Source organism: Apteryx mantelli, chromosome 17 (assembly GCF_036417845.1).
Source record: "Apteryx mantelli isolate bAptMan1 chromosome 17, bAptMan1.hap1, whole genome shotgun sequence".
Lineage (NCBI taxonomy): Eukaryota > Metazoa > Chordata > Aves > Apterygiformes > Apterygidae > Apteryx > Apteryx mantelli.
The window spans coordinates 7,559,725-7,573,370 of NC_089994.1; the positions used below are offsets into that span (position 1 = coordinate 7,559,725).

The following is a 13,646-nucleotide window of genomic DNA, read 5'->3' on the forward strand; positions in this document are numbered from 1 at the left end:
TTTTTTTCTGCTCTCTCTGACTGGCTGTATGTCTTTTCTTCTTGTAGGAATTAATTCAGCCTAAATCTTATCTCCTCTGCTTTGATTTTTAACAAATCTTTAATTAAGCAATAGCTGAGAGATGCTTTTGTCTTTTGCTAAGGTCCTAAATGTTTCATGAGAATCTCACTGTAATGATTTGGTACTTTAAGCCACTTGGAAACTTCGGGGGGATGTTCACTTCTCCGTTGTCCTTTTTTTCTTCTGTGGCAGAAACTATCAGTGTGGATCAGACTGTTGCACAGGTATTCCGACTGCGGCCATACCAGGATGTCCATGTGAATGTCGTTGACCCAAAGGTATGTGGCTTTGTAACTTTGTTTCTGTTTGCCCCTTCAGTTAGCTAATTTGGAGCCCTTTGCATTTCCATCTATACTGGTGTTGGAATAAAGGCTTTTGGTTTTTTATTAAAAGGTTTTTAGTCTTCTCTCATAAGCAAATGAGGCTTGGGCAGTTACAATATTTGTTTGTCATGTGTCTTTTTCTTCTGTCCTCATTGCCCCCTCTCTCCTTTTGAAGTCTATAGACTAACTTCAACATAGCTTGACAGAGATGTAGAAATCTCCAAAGATAATTAGATTCCTGAAGTTTCAGGATAATCAGGCAGAGGCAAGAGACTGTGTAAGTGGCCCAGTCAAAAGAAAAGCCATAGTGTGAGTTCACATCATTCGATGCCAGACAACCTTTATAAGAGACATCTTTTATAAATGTCCCAACTCTCAGAAGAGCTTCAATCAAAGTGTGCATTCAGTACAAGACAAAAATCCGCAGGAAACTAGGCTTCCTTAATTTCATGAACAATGGAAGTCATTTGTTTTACTTCTGGTTCTAATCAGCACCAGGACTCATAGCACATAGTCACGAAGCTTTTTCTGGCCACATTATGCAACATTCTGCAGCTCACAGTAGTTCTAGGTATGTGTGCAACATTGGCAGTTCTTCTGATGGAATTTCCTTTTTGTCTTGCATCTGTTAGGATTATTGGCTTGCTTTAGAATAGCAAGTAACATTTGGTCCTGACTAGAACAGGTTGAAGGGTGCTGCGTAGGAAACAACGAGTAGAACCTAAGCTTCCTTCCGTTTCCCAGGAGGTGACCTTGGACTTGGTGGAGCTGACTTTTAAAGATCAGTACATTGGGCGTGGGGATATGTGGCGACTGAAGAAAAGTTTGGTAAGTCCTCTGCTTGCCCTACTGTGTAGGGTGCAGGAGATTATGTACCTTTTCCCTTGCTCACTGTAAAAGACAACAAGCTTTTTACAAAATACAGAAAACTGAGGAAGAGACCAGTGTCAGCAACTCTTGAGTAGCACACAGTTGCTTACTATGTTAGTGGGACGTCAGAGTGGGAGAAATGCATGTAAATATGTTACAGAAAGAATGATGGTCCTGTCATTTCCCACTCTGTGGCAATAATGTTCATTAGTTCCTTGGACATTGAAATAGCTGTTGAGAGTTTTTCCTTGTGTTCTGAATTTTACTAATTTACTATCTTTGGAAAGAATTGAATCCAAACGTTTTTCAAATACAAGTATACTAAAGCATCTGCTCTGTGATAGTATCGCTTATTTAGCAGCTATTAAGATTTTTTTTTTCCCCCCCCACATCTCTGAAATGCAGTCTGTGGTTGATCTATGGCCAGTTCACCAGGCAAATGATCATTTTATTACTGTTGTTCAGCCTGGCTCCAATCTATTACAAAACTATTTTCCATTGTCCCATTTGGAGGTTCTGTAGGTTGAGAAGTTACTTGCAAATCTGCTCAGTAGCCATCATGTTTTTATGGCAGGAGTCTGGTGTTTGAGTGTGTTTTTTGTGCATCAGTCTACTTTGAGCATGCTGTTCTTTTAACACCTGAAACTCATCTTTCTTAGGTCAGCACATGTGCTTATGTCACCCAAAAAGTTGAATTTGCAGGTATCAGGTGAGTGCTGTATTATTTTGATTTATTCCCTGATATAGGAAAATTCCAGAGGAACAGAGGAGTCTCTGACTTGACAGACGACTATAAAGAGAAATGCTCTAAACTTGTATATTTTTAGCATTTCCAGCTGTCAGGGGAAAGAACACCTTGTGAGGAACACAATCTACTGCTGCTATTCCTCTGTTACTTATGACTTCAGATCTATGAGTCTGGAGTATCCAATGTGAGAATTTTCTCTGAAAAATCCTCCACGTTTTTCCTTTCTCTTACTTTTTACAGACTTCTGTCTGTACTGTGAGGTGGAGGAAGAGGTTTACTTGATCTGAAGTGGAAGAAACCAATGATAGGACAAGCGACCACACTCGTTGCCTCTGTGAATGCCAAATAATTTGCCTTTCACCTGTTAGAGTATTTTGCCCTCCTAAAGCTTAGGTAATAGTACAGAAAAGGGTTGCTTCAGCTGCTGTTGAGATGACAAAAGGTCAAGGAGACATGCAGATGTGGCAGGAAACAACTGTTTGACATCTTTTGGATTAAAGATAATTTTTTATTCAAATACACTTATACTGTCTTCAAGTCATCCTTGAATGCAGAGTTTGGCACATCCCTAATTTGCTCAAAGACTGATTTTTAGTTTGGTTGGTAAATATTCTGCCCTGTTTTTCTTCCAGGGCGCAAGCAGGTGAACTGTGGGTTAAGAGTGAGAAAGTCACTTGTGGCTACATCAGTGAGGACACGCGGGTAAGATTTCGAGTTAGTGGGGGAAAGGAAGTTTTTCCCTTCCTTTCCTTGCCAGGCTTCTTGTAATTCCCTCTTGTTTGCAGGTTTTTGTGAATCATTTGGATTGGCTGTGTTGTAAGATAAAGAATGGTAACAAATTCTTGAAAATGAGTAACTAATACAGTTTCTCTTTTCTGCACTGCCAGCACTAGGAATTACTTTGGCAGTTGAAATGCAAGCTCTTTAGAGAGGAAGTGCCCCGTGATGCAGTGGGCAGAGTGTCATAGAAGTCGCTCTCTAGTTAACTTCCGCATTTGGCACCAGTTTTGCATTCTGTGGCAATAGCGATCAATCAGTTTGTTCCATCTCTTTCCTGCTCCTTGTAGTATGCTGGCAGCAGTGTTAATGCCACTGTGTAGTGAACTGTAGATCAAAGAACTGATCTATTTGGGGGGAAAAACCTTTTACTGCATTACTTCTCAGCTTGATCAGCTCCCTGATTTATTTCCTTGTCCAAATCTTCATCCTGACAAAATGCAAGAAGCCTCAAGAGCTGAGAATGAGGGCTTAGGAGTTGATGGTGCAGGAACAGTGACTGCTTAATCTGGTAGTTCTGCCAAAAACATTGTTCCTTAAACTGTATCCCTGGAGACTGTTTGGGAAGCCATTGCTGGGGATCTAAACAGTTTCCCCTACCTAGTATCATTCTGATGCCTTCTGTGAATATACCTTCTTTTTAAAAAGATCTTTCATTGCTCTCTAGGTGGTCTTCCGCTCCACTTCAGCCATGGTTTATATCTTTATCCAGATGAGCTGTGAAATGTGGGATTTTGATATCTATGGTATGTAGGTAACGGACTTGCTGCCTGATTGTGAATGCGGATGGCTGCAAGCTTTTTTGTCACTACTAGAAAACGAAAATGTCCTGCCTTTGGCTGAAGCATTGCTCTGTGAACTGCGCTATGGTCCCCTCTTGGAATCTTGCTTGCAGTGCCAGGCCTTTACCCCTCCTGTGTATTCCATAATTTTCTGCTCTTACTGTAGGGCTTGGGTACTGTTATCTCAGTGACTAGTTCAGGGGGGCCAACTGGGCATGAATCTTGGAAAAGGTTTTCCTGTGGATATGTCTGTATTGGGTGATTAGGGCAGGTGCAAGCCTGGGTGAGTCCTGAAATTAGAAATGTATGGGAGCCCTGTGCAAAGAGGTTTGTGACGTTTTAGATCTCTCTTGACTTTGGTTTAGCCAGGAACCAAAACCCCTGTGTTAGCCCTGGTAGAGTCAGCTAGAATTGTTAAAATGTTAGCAGTTAAGAATCTGAGTGACTTATCTGTGTCATTGTCCTATTTTTTCTGGCTTAATTCTTTAATAAACCCCTTACCACTTCCTTTGACCATGTGTTTAGGCATATGTAATTGGGCAACTATTCAAAACTGAGCAGGAGATCAGTTGTGCATAGTATCTCTAAAAGATAGTACAGATGCTTTCCCAGCATGTTGCCAACATGTTGGAATAATGAATTTAAAGGTCAGATCCCTCTGACAATATAGCAGTCTTCTTGTTTACATCCTCTGAAACTTGGCCTTGCTTTTTCACCTTTTTTTATCATCTTTGCTTCAGAAATATTAATATTTGATATGCACATGGCAGGTTATTCTGCTCTGATTCTAATAAAAATTATTATCCTAGAATGTCTGTGTTAAATTTACCTGGATCCATAAGTATATGACTGAAGTAACTGCTGCTGTTTGATGCTTTGGAGATGTGTTTACTTTGCAGGGGACCTGTACTTTGAGAAAGCTGTGAACGGTTTCCTTGCTGACCTCTTCACAAAATGGAAGGTAATTAGCTGCTTGAGCTCATCCTGTTTTGAAGGAGCAAGTCAGTGTCAGCTTAGATACTGAGCCCTTTGATCTGCTGGTTTGAGGAAGACCCAGGTTCTGTCAGTCAGTGCTAAGGTTTCCAGGACCATCAGAAGAGTGGTTACTGCAGGTCTGCAGAAAAGTGCTGGAACTACTTGGCACGTGTAATTTATCTGTTGCCGCCTCTACTGTGTGTGCATCATGCAATTGATTTGCTCATGTGCAGGGGGTCTGACTGGACTAATGTCATCAAATGTATGATACAGTTGTGCCATAACGCGCAAGTACGATTTACATGATCTTATTTGTTCCAGGTCATCTCAATTCCTCATATTTCCCTGGTACTGTGTGTAATCTGGTTAATGCTGCTATCTGTTAACATGGGAGGTTCTGGGCTGTAGTATATGGGCCACTGGAAGTGCAAACCACTTGAAAGAGGGGTGCTTTAAAAAACAAGCAGGAAGCCTCACTATGTCTTCTGACTAAAAAAGCTGAGTGTCGTCTCCTGTGTCAGCGCATCGCCTGGCTCTGAGCCAGGTACAACTCTGTCAGCAGTCCCGCGTTAGAGGAGAGGGAGGGCGGCACTGGAGACTGACACCCTTGCAGCTGTAGAGCTGTCCACCAGACTGCCGTTGGTTTAAATAAGAGAACTGTAGCAATACCCAAAATAAGGCAGATATGGAATCTGCAACCTAAATTGGAAGGATGATGGACATGGCAAGAGCCTGAAATCCTAAATGTATAGCATCTATGCAAAGTACAAATCACAATGGTCCCAAATGTCAAGGAGTGCAGGGGTGTTCCCATCAGATTTGTCTCATTTTCATGGAGATTTTGACCACTGCAGTTACTAGGGGCACTGCATGATGTGTCTATAAAATACCTGTCTGTATTTAGTACTAGTATAGCGTGTTGGACATGAGCTGAGCAGATCCGGGGGCTCGCTCAGACCGAGGCTGTTGAAGCTTTCCCTTCGGAAGGGATGGCCAGTGTGGTCTTTAGAGCTTGTTAATTCCATTGTGTGCATTGGCACTGTAAATGTTCAGTGAAGTTTTAACTTTTTATTTCTCTGAAATCGTTTGGGCCATCTCTTTCAACATTAACAAATAAGTATCAATATTGTCATAAGAGAGTATGTTTATGTAATCAAACAAATTGAGACATCTGCCTTTGTTTTTTTTTTTTAATCCAAAAATATTGTATCCTGGCAACTACAGAGAAGAGTCTCTTTAGAAACTAGTAGAGAATGCTCCTGTTAAATGTTCTATAGCCTTGCAGAACAGGATTCGGGTCAGAGCATTATGTTATCTCATAAAAGCCTGTGCAGCACTGATGCAGATACGTAGCAGTCAGTTTTGTTACTGGTTATCTTTGATTCTTGGTGTGGGGGAGAGAGGGTGCTACTGTATGTGTTTCTAGATATATACTTGTGTGTACACATGCAGTTTTCTGCCAAGTGTGACCCTTAGGATTTTGTTTTTTCTTTTTCTTCTATCCTTCCTGTAAAGGAGAAGAATTGTAGCCATGAAGTGACAGTGGTTCTATTTTCTAGAACATTTTATGAAGCAAAATCTATAGGTAAGTAAATCCTGTATTTTCATGACACTATTTTTAACCTGTCTTCTCTTCTCTTGCAAGTTGGTCACGGGCTGGCAATGTTTTTTGCAGATGAAGAAGGGTTGTTCTCGTAAGGGATACTATGCTTTGGAGTTCATTAGATGTAGAACACAAATGGAATATGGGTCATGAGGGAGTTTCAACTCCATGACCAATGTGTTAGTTCAGCTTCTGTAAATTTTATGTTGCTGTGATGCAAAAGCCTGAATCTGTTTTTATGGTTCCTGTAAGTTCTTGTCCTCCTGTAGAAATGGCAGGGAAGAGAGAAAAACATTAGTGTTTAATCTGGAGAGAAAACTACCCTTTTGTAGTCTCCTCAATCAAGTATTCCTTCAACAGCTTTCAAAAGCTGTTTTCCCTCTCGATTTATTAAGTCCTTGTCCAAACTATTCCGTGCCAAACACAATGGATACATGACCATTCTTATGAAAATACTGTCGTGAAAACCTTGCATGGAAGAGTATATGGCAAATTTTCTTCATCATACGCAAATTCCTGTAATACTATTTTAAAAGCAAATTTAATATTGTGGGAGAGATAAGATTTTTCTTAAAGATTTTTTTAATGGAAATAACTGTTCCTTACTAGAAAAGAAAGGAATTTTTCTGTACAAGAGCATAGAGTAATACTTGCTTTTGCTTCCATTTCAGATGAGTTTCCTGAAACGCATCGTGCATCAATTCGGCAGGATCACGAGGGAAGATTTTATGAAGATTTTTACAAGTATGTCTTCCTTACAGTTCTTTCACCTCTTGCCTCACAGTGTATTTGCAACCCTCATTTCGACTATTCAGTTATTAACTGTAGTACCTTGCAACGAGTTAGTATTGTGAAAAACATTTATGTCTGAAAATGGCAGCAAATTGATCAATGTTCCCTGTCCCATAAGTGAGTGCAAACCAATAGTTGCTAGATTATTCTTCCACTTGTAGGTGAGTATATTATTGTCTGCACTTTATTGGAATTGCCAACAAACTTAAAAGTCTATAGTGTTAGCAGTAGTTTTTGTTTAAGGCTTGGTTATCTTTCAAATCTTTACTTTCTTGAAGTTGAAGAACAGATGGTGCCACTGCTGAAACTGCAGGTGTTTCCAGTTAGGTACTAGAGCTTTTGGCTGATGGTCACAGCAGTTGAAGCTGTTGGTTGATCCTGAACTTAGGCTTGTTCAGAATCTTACTGCTTTGCAGAACAATGATGATGTTTGATATATAAAATTGATTGTCCATTTTATTAGAATTCTCTTTGGAACAGGATTTAGTATAAAAGCTGTCAGAAGCAAGAGATTAAACTACTCAGGGTTGGCAATGTGCCCAGCTTTGTGTGTGCATCTTAATGGTTGGTACAAATATGCAGCAGTTCTAAAGCACTGTCTAGCAGGGGGAAGTAGAACTCATCTTCTTTTGTGCATTCTTTTTGCCGTAGCTATAGGTTCATCCTTTCTCATTTCCTCATCAGAGCTTCCTTTCGCAATGCTAATTAAGTTGTGTTCTGTCCAGAGTTGTGGTTCAGAATGAGAGACGAGAAGAATGGACCTCATTGCTCGTGACCATTAAAAAACTTTTCATCCAGTATCCTGTGCTGGTACGACTAGAGCAAGCGGGTACGAGAAGCTCCCTCCCCCATGCTTTTACCCTTTTATTTGAAAGTTGCCTGTAAACTCCCTAGTCTCAGTGGGAGTTTGGTATTTGCAGTACTTAAAAGTGCTTTCCTGGGTAAGTTACTCTGCTTATATCTTTCTGAGAGCCAACAAATACCAATTTTGCTTATAGACTGTACTACCAAAGCAGTTTTGTTTTGTTTAACAGGTAGTCTATATAGAGATAATTTCTCTCTTTTTTTCCCTCCTCCCCCCACCTTCCGATCACTTGTCCAGAGGGCTTTCCACCAGGTTACAATTCTACCTCAGCACAAGGGAACTACCTGGAGGCCATAAATCTTTCATTCAATGGTAAGTTGTGAACAGTGGATAAAAATATACAGAGCTCTCAGTAAATTGGTGTGGACTTCTGCTGCCTGGTGCTTAACAGTGGGAAGAGAAGAGAAGGAGAAATATTAAGTGGTTAAACTGTTGTTTTCTGCCTTCAGGAAACAGTGTTCTGTTTCTGTCTCTGGAAAAACTGCAGTCAACCTCAAATAGCTGAGTATTGAGTAGTTCAGTCTTCAGGAGACATTTACAGGACCTTGTTAGCGTGAATTTTTTTTCTGCTTTTCTGTAATTCTTTACATCAGATATTTTTCCATCACCTTAATGGCTGTTAATTACTAATTACTTCCATGGGAGAGAGAGCACATCATGTTACTTAGTCTGATTAGTAATCAGATTAAGGATTTTTTTTTTTTAAGGTGTAATAAAGGAAGCACTAAGCATATGAGAAAAATATTCCTATGCATGCATCTGTTTCCCATCTTTTCTTCTCCTCTGCTCTGATTCATCTCTCTTTCCTGTAGCTTTATTGGCACTAATTGGTTGGACAAGGCTGTGTACAAGTCCTCCCATGCTTGTATATGCTTTGAGGAGTCCTGCTTAATTTCACTATTCACGTGATATTGCTCTCTGAAAACATCCATCATTGTTTTCTTTTAAATATGTGTGTTCCCTGACTCTTTCTTCTAGTGTTTGACAAGCATTACATTAACCGGAACTTCGATCGGACTGGCCAAATGTCTGTGGTTATCACACCTGGCGTGGGTGTGTTTGAAGTAGATCGGCTCCTTATGATTTTAACCAAGCAGCGGATGATAGACAATGGTAAATAACTGGCAATACTGTGCAGCTTTTATAAATGTGAACAAGTAAATTCTGGAAAAGCTCTACTTCCTTTGTTCTGAAAAAGTAACTGTTGTAACCTGTGTACTCTGGAAAGAGGTGTAAGACGGGTCAAAGACTTGTCTCCAAACTTTGTATTGAAATGGCCAAATTTTTAGAGACTTGGAAAGTAGTTAATTTCACATGAATTGGAGATAGCTGAGTACTTAATCAGTCCTGTCAGACCTTCCCCTTGAAGGATAATTTTGTGTGATTTATGTTAGTTTGGAAGAAATGCTTCCTATATCCCCACTGGTGCTGTCGGTTTGTAATCATATCATGGGATTGCTAACTAGTATTTTCATTATAACTGCATCTTAAAAATCTGATATGAATACAATGTGGGGCTTAGCTCAAATTCAGGATCTGTTTTGTCTTAGCGTGTCAGTCCTGCTAGTTGTATAGCTGAACTCTTCTGTTCCTTGTTTATAGGGATTGGTGTGGACTTGGTATGCATGGGAGAACAACCACTACATGCTGTTCCACTCTTTAAGGTAATGGAAGCTTCTTTTCCCTTCTCTCTGCTACCAGTACAGATGTTACTCACTTTGTGACTAGTTAGATGCAACTAATTGCTATACTTCTGAATTTCTCTTCCAGCTCCACAATCGCTGTGGACCTGGGGACTCCAGGTTGGGTGATGACTACAATATCCCACACTGGATAAACCATAGGTAGGTGAACCTAAATTTTTTGAGGAAATACCAGCCTTTGCTAAACCGTTGTGTTGTGCTTTTCTCTATATAGATCTGTTGTATTCTCTTTCTTGTTCTGCTGTTCTTTTCCTCTGCTCTGCTTGTGAAGCACTGACAGATATCACAATAACCTTGCGGAACTGGGAGCACTCTTGTAGAAATTGTGGCATTAATGCAGTGTGCCAGCGATGACAGGGTAATTTGCAGAGGGAGGAGTCTTGATCTTAAGCTCTCTTCCCAGCTAACTCACTTCTAGACTTGAAATATGCTCAAAGAAAGCCAAGGAGCTAAACAACTAAAATACAATCACTTCAACTAAATCGATTACCAGTGAAAACAAATACATTATAAATGAACAATCATGGGCAAAGAAAATGTGTATAGCAGGGATAAGTGTTAGAATAGTTGCAGGAAACACTGAGGCTCATAGTGTAGCGTCCCTTCACTCCGAGACATTGTAGGTTTACTTTCTGTTAAATGTAGAAATAGGAGAGGAATCCAAAGAGGTCAGGGCTGAGAATGAAAGGTACTCCCACAGTCCGTGTTCTACTGTAGCATTTCTTCTCTTTTAATAGCTGCTTTTTCTGTATGTATTCGTTGTCTGATTGTCCTGACCCATAACCATTCATAGGTTGCTTATACCCAGTATTTTCAAGTAGCTGAAAGCTGTCTGATCTCTTCTTTAGATGAAAATGGCATCTGAAGGCTTATAACAGGGCAGGCTTTAAAAAAATGTGGATAACAAGAAAGAGGTCTTAATGCAGAAATTGTTTGAAATAACTACTTAATGCATAAACTATTTGAAGTGAGAGAAGGTCCTTAGTTTACAAGCATTTATGTAAGTCATTACAGTCATGCAAATTAGAGAAAGAATCATGTCAAATATGCAGTAATGTATAGATAGTGAAAGTTGATATCTTTCTGTGAAAAGAGGAAGTGAACTGGGGAATGCAAAAGTTAGCGTATTAAGAAGAGGTCTAGACTGAGAGTGTACGGGAATCAAAGGCTTGGAGTTTAAGAAAAGAGTAGCTTCTCTCATGTTGACCATCTATCAGTCTCTTACATATGTTGTCTTCTGCAAGAAAGTTATTCCCTTTTCTCCGTCTAAAAGCTAGCTCGACTTCACGGGCTGTTTGCGAAGTAGCTGACCAACCCTCTTAGTGTTCACTGCCTAGCAGACAGCTGAACAGCCCTGTTCTTCCTTTTCAGTTTCTACACATCTAAAAGCCAGCTCCTGTGTAACAGCTTCACTCCGCGGATTAAGCTGGCAGGAAGAAAGGTAGGTATATTCTGGTTATCTTTTCTTCTTATGAGTTAAGCAGATATCTTTTCTCAGCCAGGCATCAGAATCCTTCTAGCAATGTTAGCATTGGAACTGTAGAAACTAGTTTCTGTGTTAAAAGACAGTTTATTTTAGGGATTGTGAATGAGGGGCTCATTTCTGTCTTTTCTAGGATGAAACTAGGTGGGAAATATTTTAGCCAACGTAAAAATTAGAGTTTAATTTTGTAACAGAGAATTCTGTAGCGGGGAGGAAAGGTGTCGGCAAAGGTGTTTGTTTTACACCGTGGATTGTGACTGAGTATCGGTATTTTGTGTTTCTTAACTGTAGACTAAAGTGGTCTGGCTGCCTCGTTGAGTCAGCAGGATAAACTATTTCTACGCTAGATACCAAGTCTGATGCTTGATCGCACCGGGGGATATTTCCATAGAACATACTGACTTTCTTTCTCCCCTCTGCCCTCTCCCCTCTGTTGTTGTTGGTGGTGGTGTGTGTGTGTCACTTCGCACTTCCTGTGTTGGATCCTCCAGCCGCTGGTTGAGAAAGCAAAAAGTAGCCGAGATGCCTGTGAGTAATTCTGTTCTGGAATGACTTATCCTGCTGACTCACAAAATAATAAATAGTTCTAGTAAGACAAGACACTACAGCAAAACCACTATTGATGAGAAGCTGAAAGGGATAATTGGTGCAGAAAACCATCAAAACCAGATAGTCGTTATCAAGGATGCTAATAAATATGTATGAATTGCCTTCTTGGCAAGTGGAAGGAGGGGAGAGACTCTATCCTGACTGCTTGTCACCTGGCTAGAGGAATAAATGGTGTCATGCTGGTGTGCAAGAGGTACTGCTTGTGGGAATGAGACAAGAGGGCATTGGCTGGCTTGTTGGGATGTTGTCAGTACTATGCACACAAAAAGAGAGTGAGAGAGGCCTGCATTCTCCTAAAACCAGCTCATTTCAGGAAGGTATATGTGCTTTTATGTCCATTCTTTTAAAGGTACTTAAAATGTGCAATTTCCTGTTTAGAATGTTTGCATCTATTCATACAAAGATTATTGATTTAATGTCTGATTGTATGGGGGAAGATAATTAGTGGCTCAGCAACTCTGATTGAGAAGCTCTGAGCTAAGGCATCTGCTGTAGCTGTTCTGCTCATGAGATTTTTGTATGCAGTTTCTTTTGGAATAGATACTACTCTCTGTGGTAAGAGTTGGATGCTTCTAACTTGCAGATCTTGAACAACGTTCTTGAAAGAGGTTCCAGTGTTTTATGGTTTTATTTCAGCTTTAGGGGCTCCAAAAGATGCTGAGAATGCCCTGCCTATCCAAGTAGATTATGATGGCTACGATGCCCAGGTGTTCAGACTGCCAGGCCCGTCCAGAGCACAGCGCTGCACCACTTTCAGGTAAGATGCTTATGAGCATACTAATTCTAGAACAGCATGGTGGGATTGATGAACTTGTGTTAAAGTATTCTTTGGCTTTCCTTCTTTCAGCTGTATTACCTAACTCTGAAGAAACTGTATGTGGACTCCTGTTCACTTGAGCAGCTTGTAGAAATCCACACTGAAAGATGCCAGTACAATTTAATGTAGTTAATAATTTAATGCAGTTGCTCTCTAGCTCTGTTTTTCTAGCTGTGTAGGCTCAGGTCTAGTATCTTTTACACCATGTCTATATCACCAGCTTGGTGTGGTATCTGTAGAATTGCATAAAGAGTTGAGCATGCTCCTTTCACAGTCACTGTGCTGGAAGCATTGTATTACTGTGTCCCTGTATAGTATAATGTACAAAAGTGTACAGTACCTGTATAGTAAAAAATGGTGATAGCTTCTTCGTAGCCTCCTTGAGCTCAACTATCCAGTATTGAGTCTCTTACGTGAGTTGGGCCTGTTGGAGCTCCTTGATAGTCCAGGAGTTAGTTAATCTCTCTTTCATATCGCTGGACATGTCTTTTCATTTTCAGCAGGTCTGTGAGGGAGAGAGAAAGCCGTACCAGGAAGAGCTCTAGTTCCTATGACGTCTCGTGCAGCCCTTCTCTGCAGAGCCGCGCGCTGCCTCCAGAGGAGGTGAGGAGCCAGGCTTCTGATGACAGCTCATTGGGCAAGATCTCCAACATCCTGATGATCCCACGACCTCACCTGCACCAGTATGAAGTCAGCAGCTCTTTGGGCTATACCAGCACCAGAGGTCAGCCTGAGGCAGATGAGAAAGAATCTTAGGTGGTGAAAGGGGAGAGAGAAGGTGGAAGTTGATGTTGACCACAGCCAGGCCAGCACAGAAGAGATGGTGCTTGCATTAGTATTCCCGCTATAGCTTTTCCACAGCTCTAACTATGACTGGGTGTGCATTTTCCCTTGCGTATTTTTTACTGGCTTGTCCTAAATAACATGTCCTGACACTGATTTACTCATTTCCCTTGTCTATTACCATTTTTAAAATTTGATTATTCTCCTGTGCCCCTCTGCAAATGTGGACATGTACAGGTAACTTTTTATTATCCAGGTCACTTACAATCAGTGAAATGAAAATTTGCCTTAGCAATGAGCCCTGGGGGACCCTACTTATAACTTCTCTCTGTTAGGATTTATTGTCATTAGCAGTCACTTTCTGGATCCTTCCTTTTGACAGCACACTGCTGAGCCATCTTGGTGTGTTAACAGTGGTGACAGTCTCCTTTTTTTTCCCTTCTAATTTAATTTTTT

At 40.6% G+C, this 13,646-nt stretch overlaps 1 protein-coding gene across 4 annotated transcripts in view; it reads left to right on the forward strand.

The window, feature by feature from the left end:
* The window catches only part of DEPDC5 (DEP domain containing 5, GATOR1 subcomplex subunit), a 49,581-nt gene that overhangs the window by 3,436 nt on the left and 32,499 nt on the right, over positions 1-13,646 (forward strand). For 2 of the 4 annotated variants that reach the window (XM_067307312.1, XM_067307314.1), the window contains exons 5-21: positions 253-338; positions 1,128-1,211; positions 1,913-1,962; positions 2,634-2,703; positions 3,446-3,524; positions 4,460-4,521; positions 6,051-6,120; positions 6,810-6,882; positions 7,656-7,759; positions 8,033-8,107; positions 8,774-8,908; positions 9,398-9,459; positions 9,566-9,639; positions 10,870-10,939; positions 11,473-11,509; positions 12,227-12,347; positions 12,908-13,131. In XM_067307312.1, the coding sequence (XP_067163413.1) occupies positions 253-338; positions 1,128-1,211; positions 1,913-1,962; positions 2,634-2,703; positions 3,446-3,524; positions 4,460-4,521; positions 6,051-6,120; positions 6,810-6,882; positions 7,656-7,759; positions 8,033-8,107; positions 8,774-8,908; positions 9,398-9,459; positions 9,566-9,639; positions 10,870-10,939; positions 11,473-11,509; positions 12,227-12,347; positions 12,908-13,131 (1,476 nt within the window). The remainder of the gene's footprint in view (positions 1-252; positions 339-1,127; positions 1,212-1,912; positions 1,963-2,633; positions 2,704-3,445; positions 3,525-4,459; positions 4,522-6,050; positions 6,121-6,809; positions 6,883-7,655; positions 7,760-8,032; positions 8,108-8,773; positions 8,909-9,397; positions 9,460-9,565; positions 9,640-10,869; positions 10,940-11,472; positions 11,510-12,226; positions 12,348-12,907; positions 13,132-13,646) is intronic. The other 2 variants (XM_067307313.1, XM_067307315.1) reach the window with 1 other exon arrangement.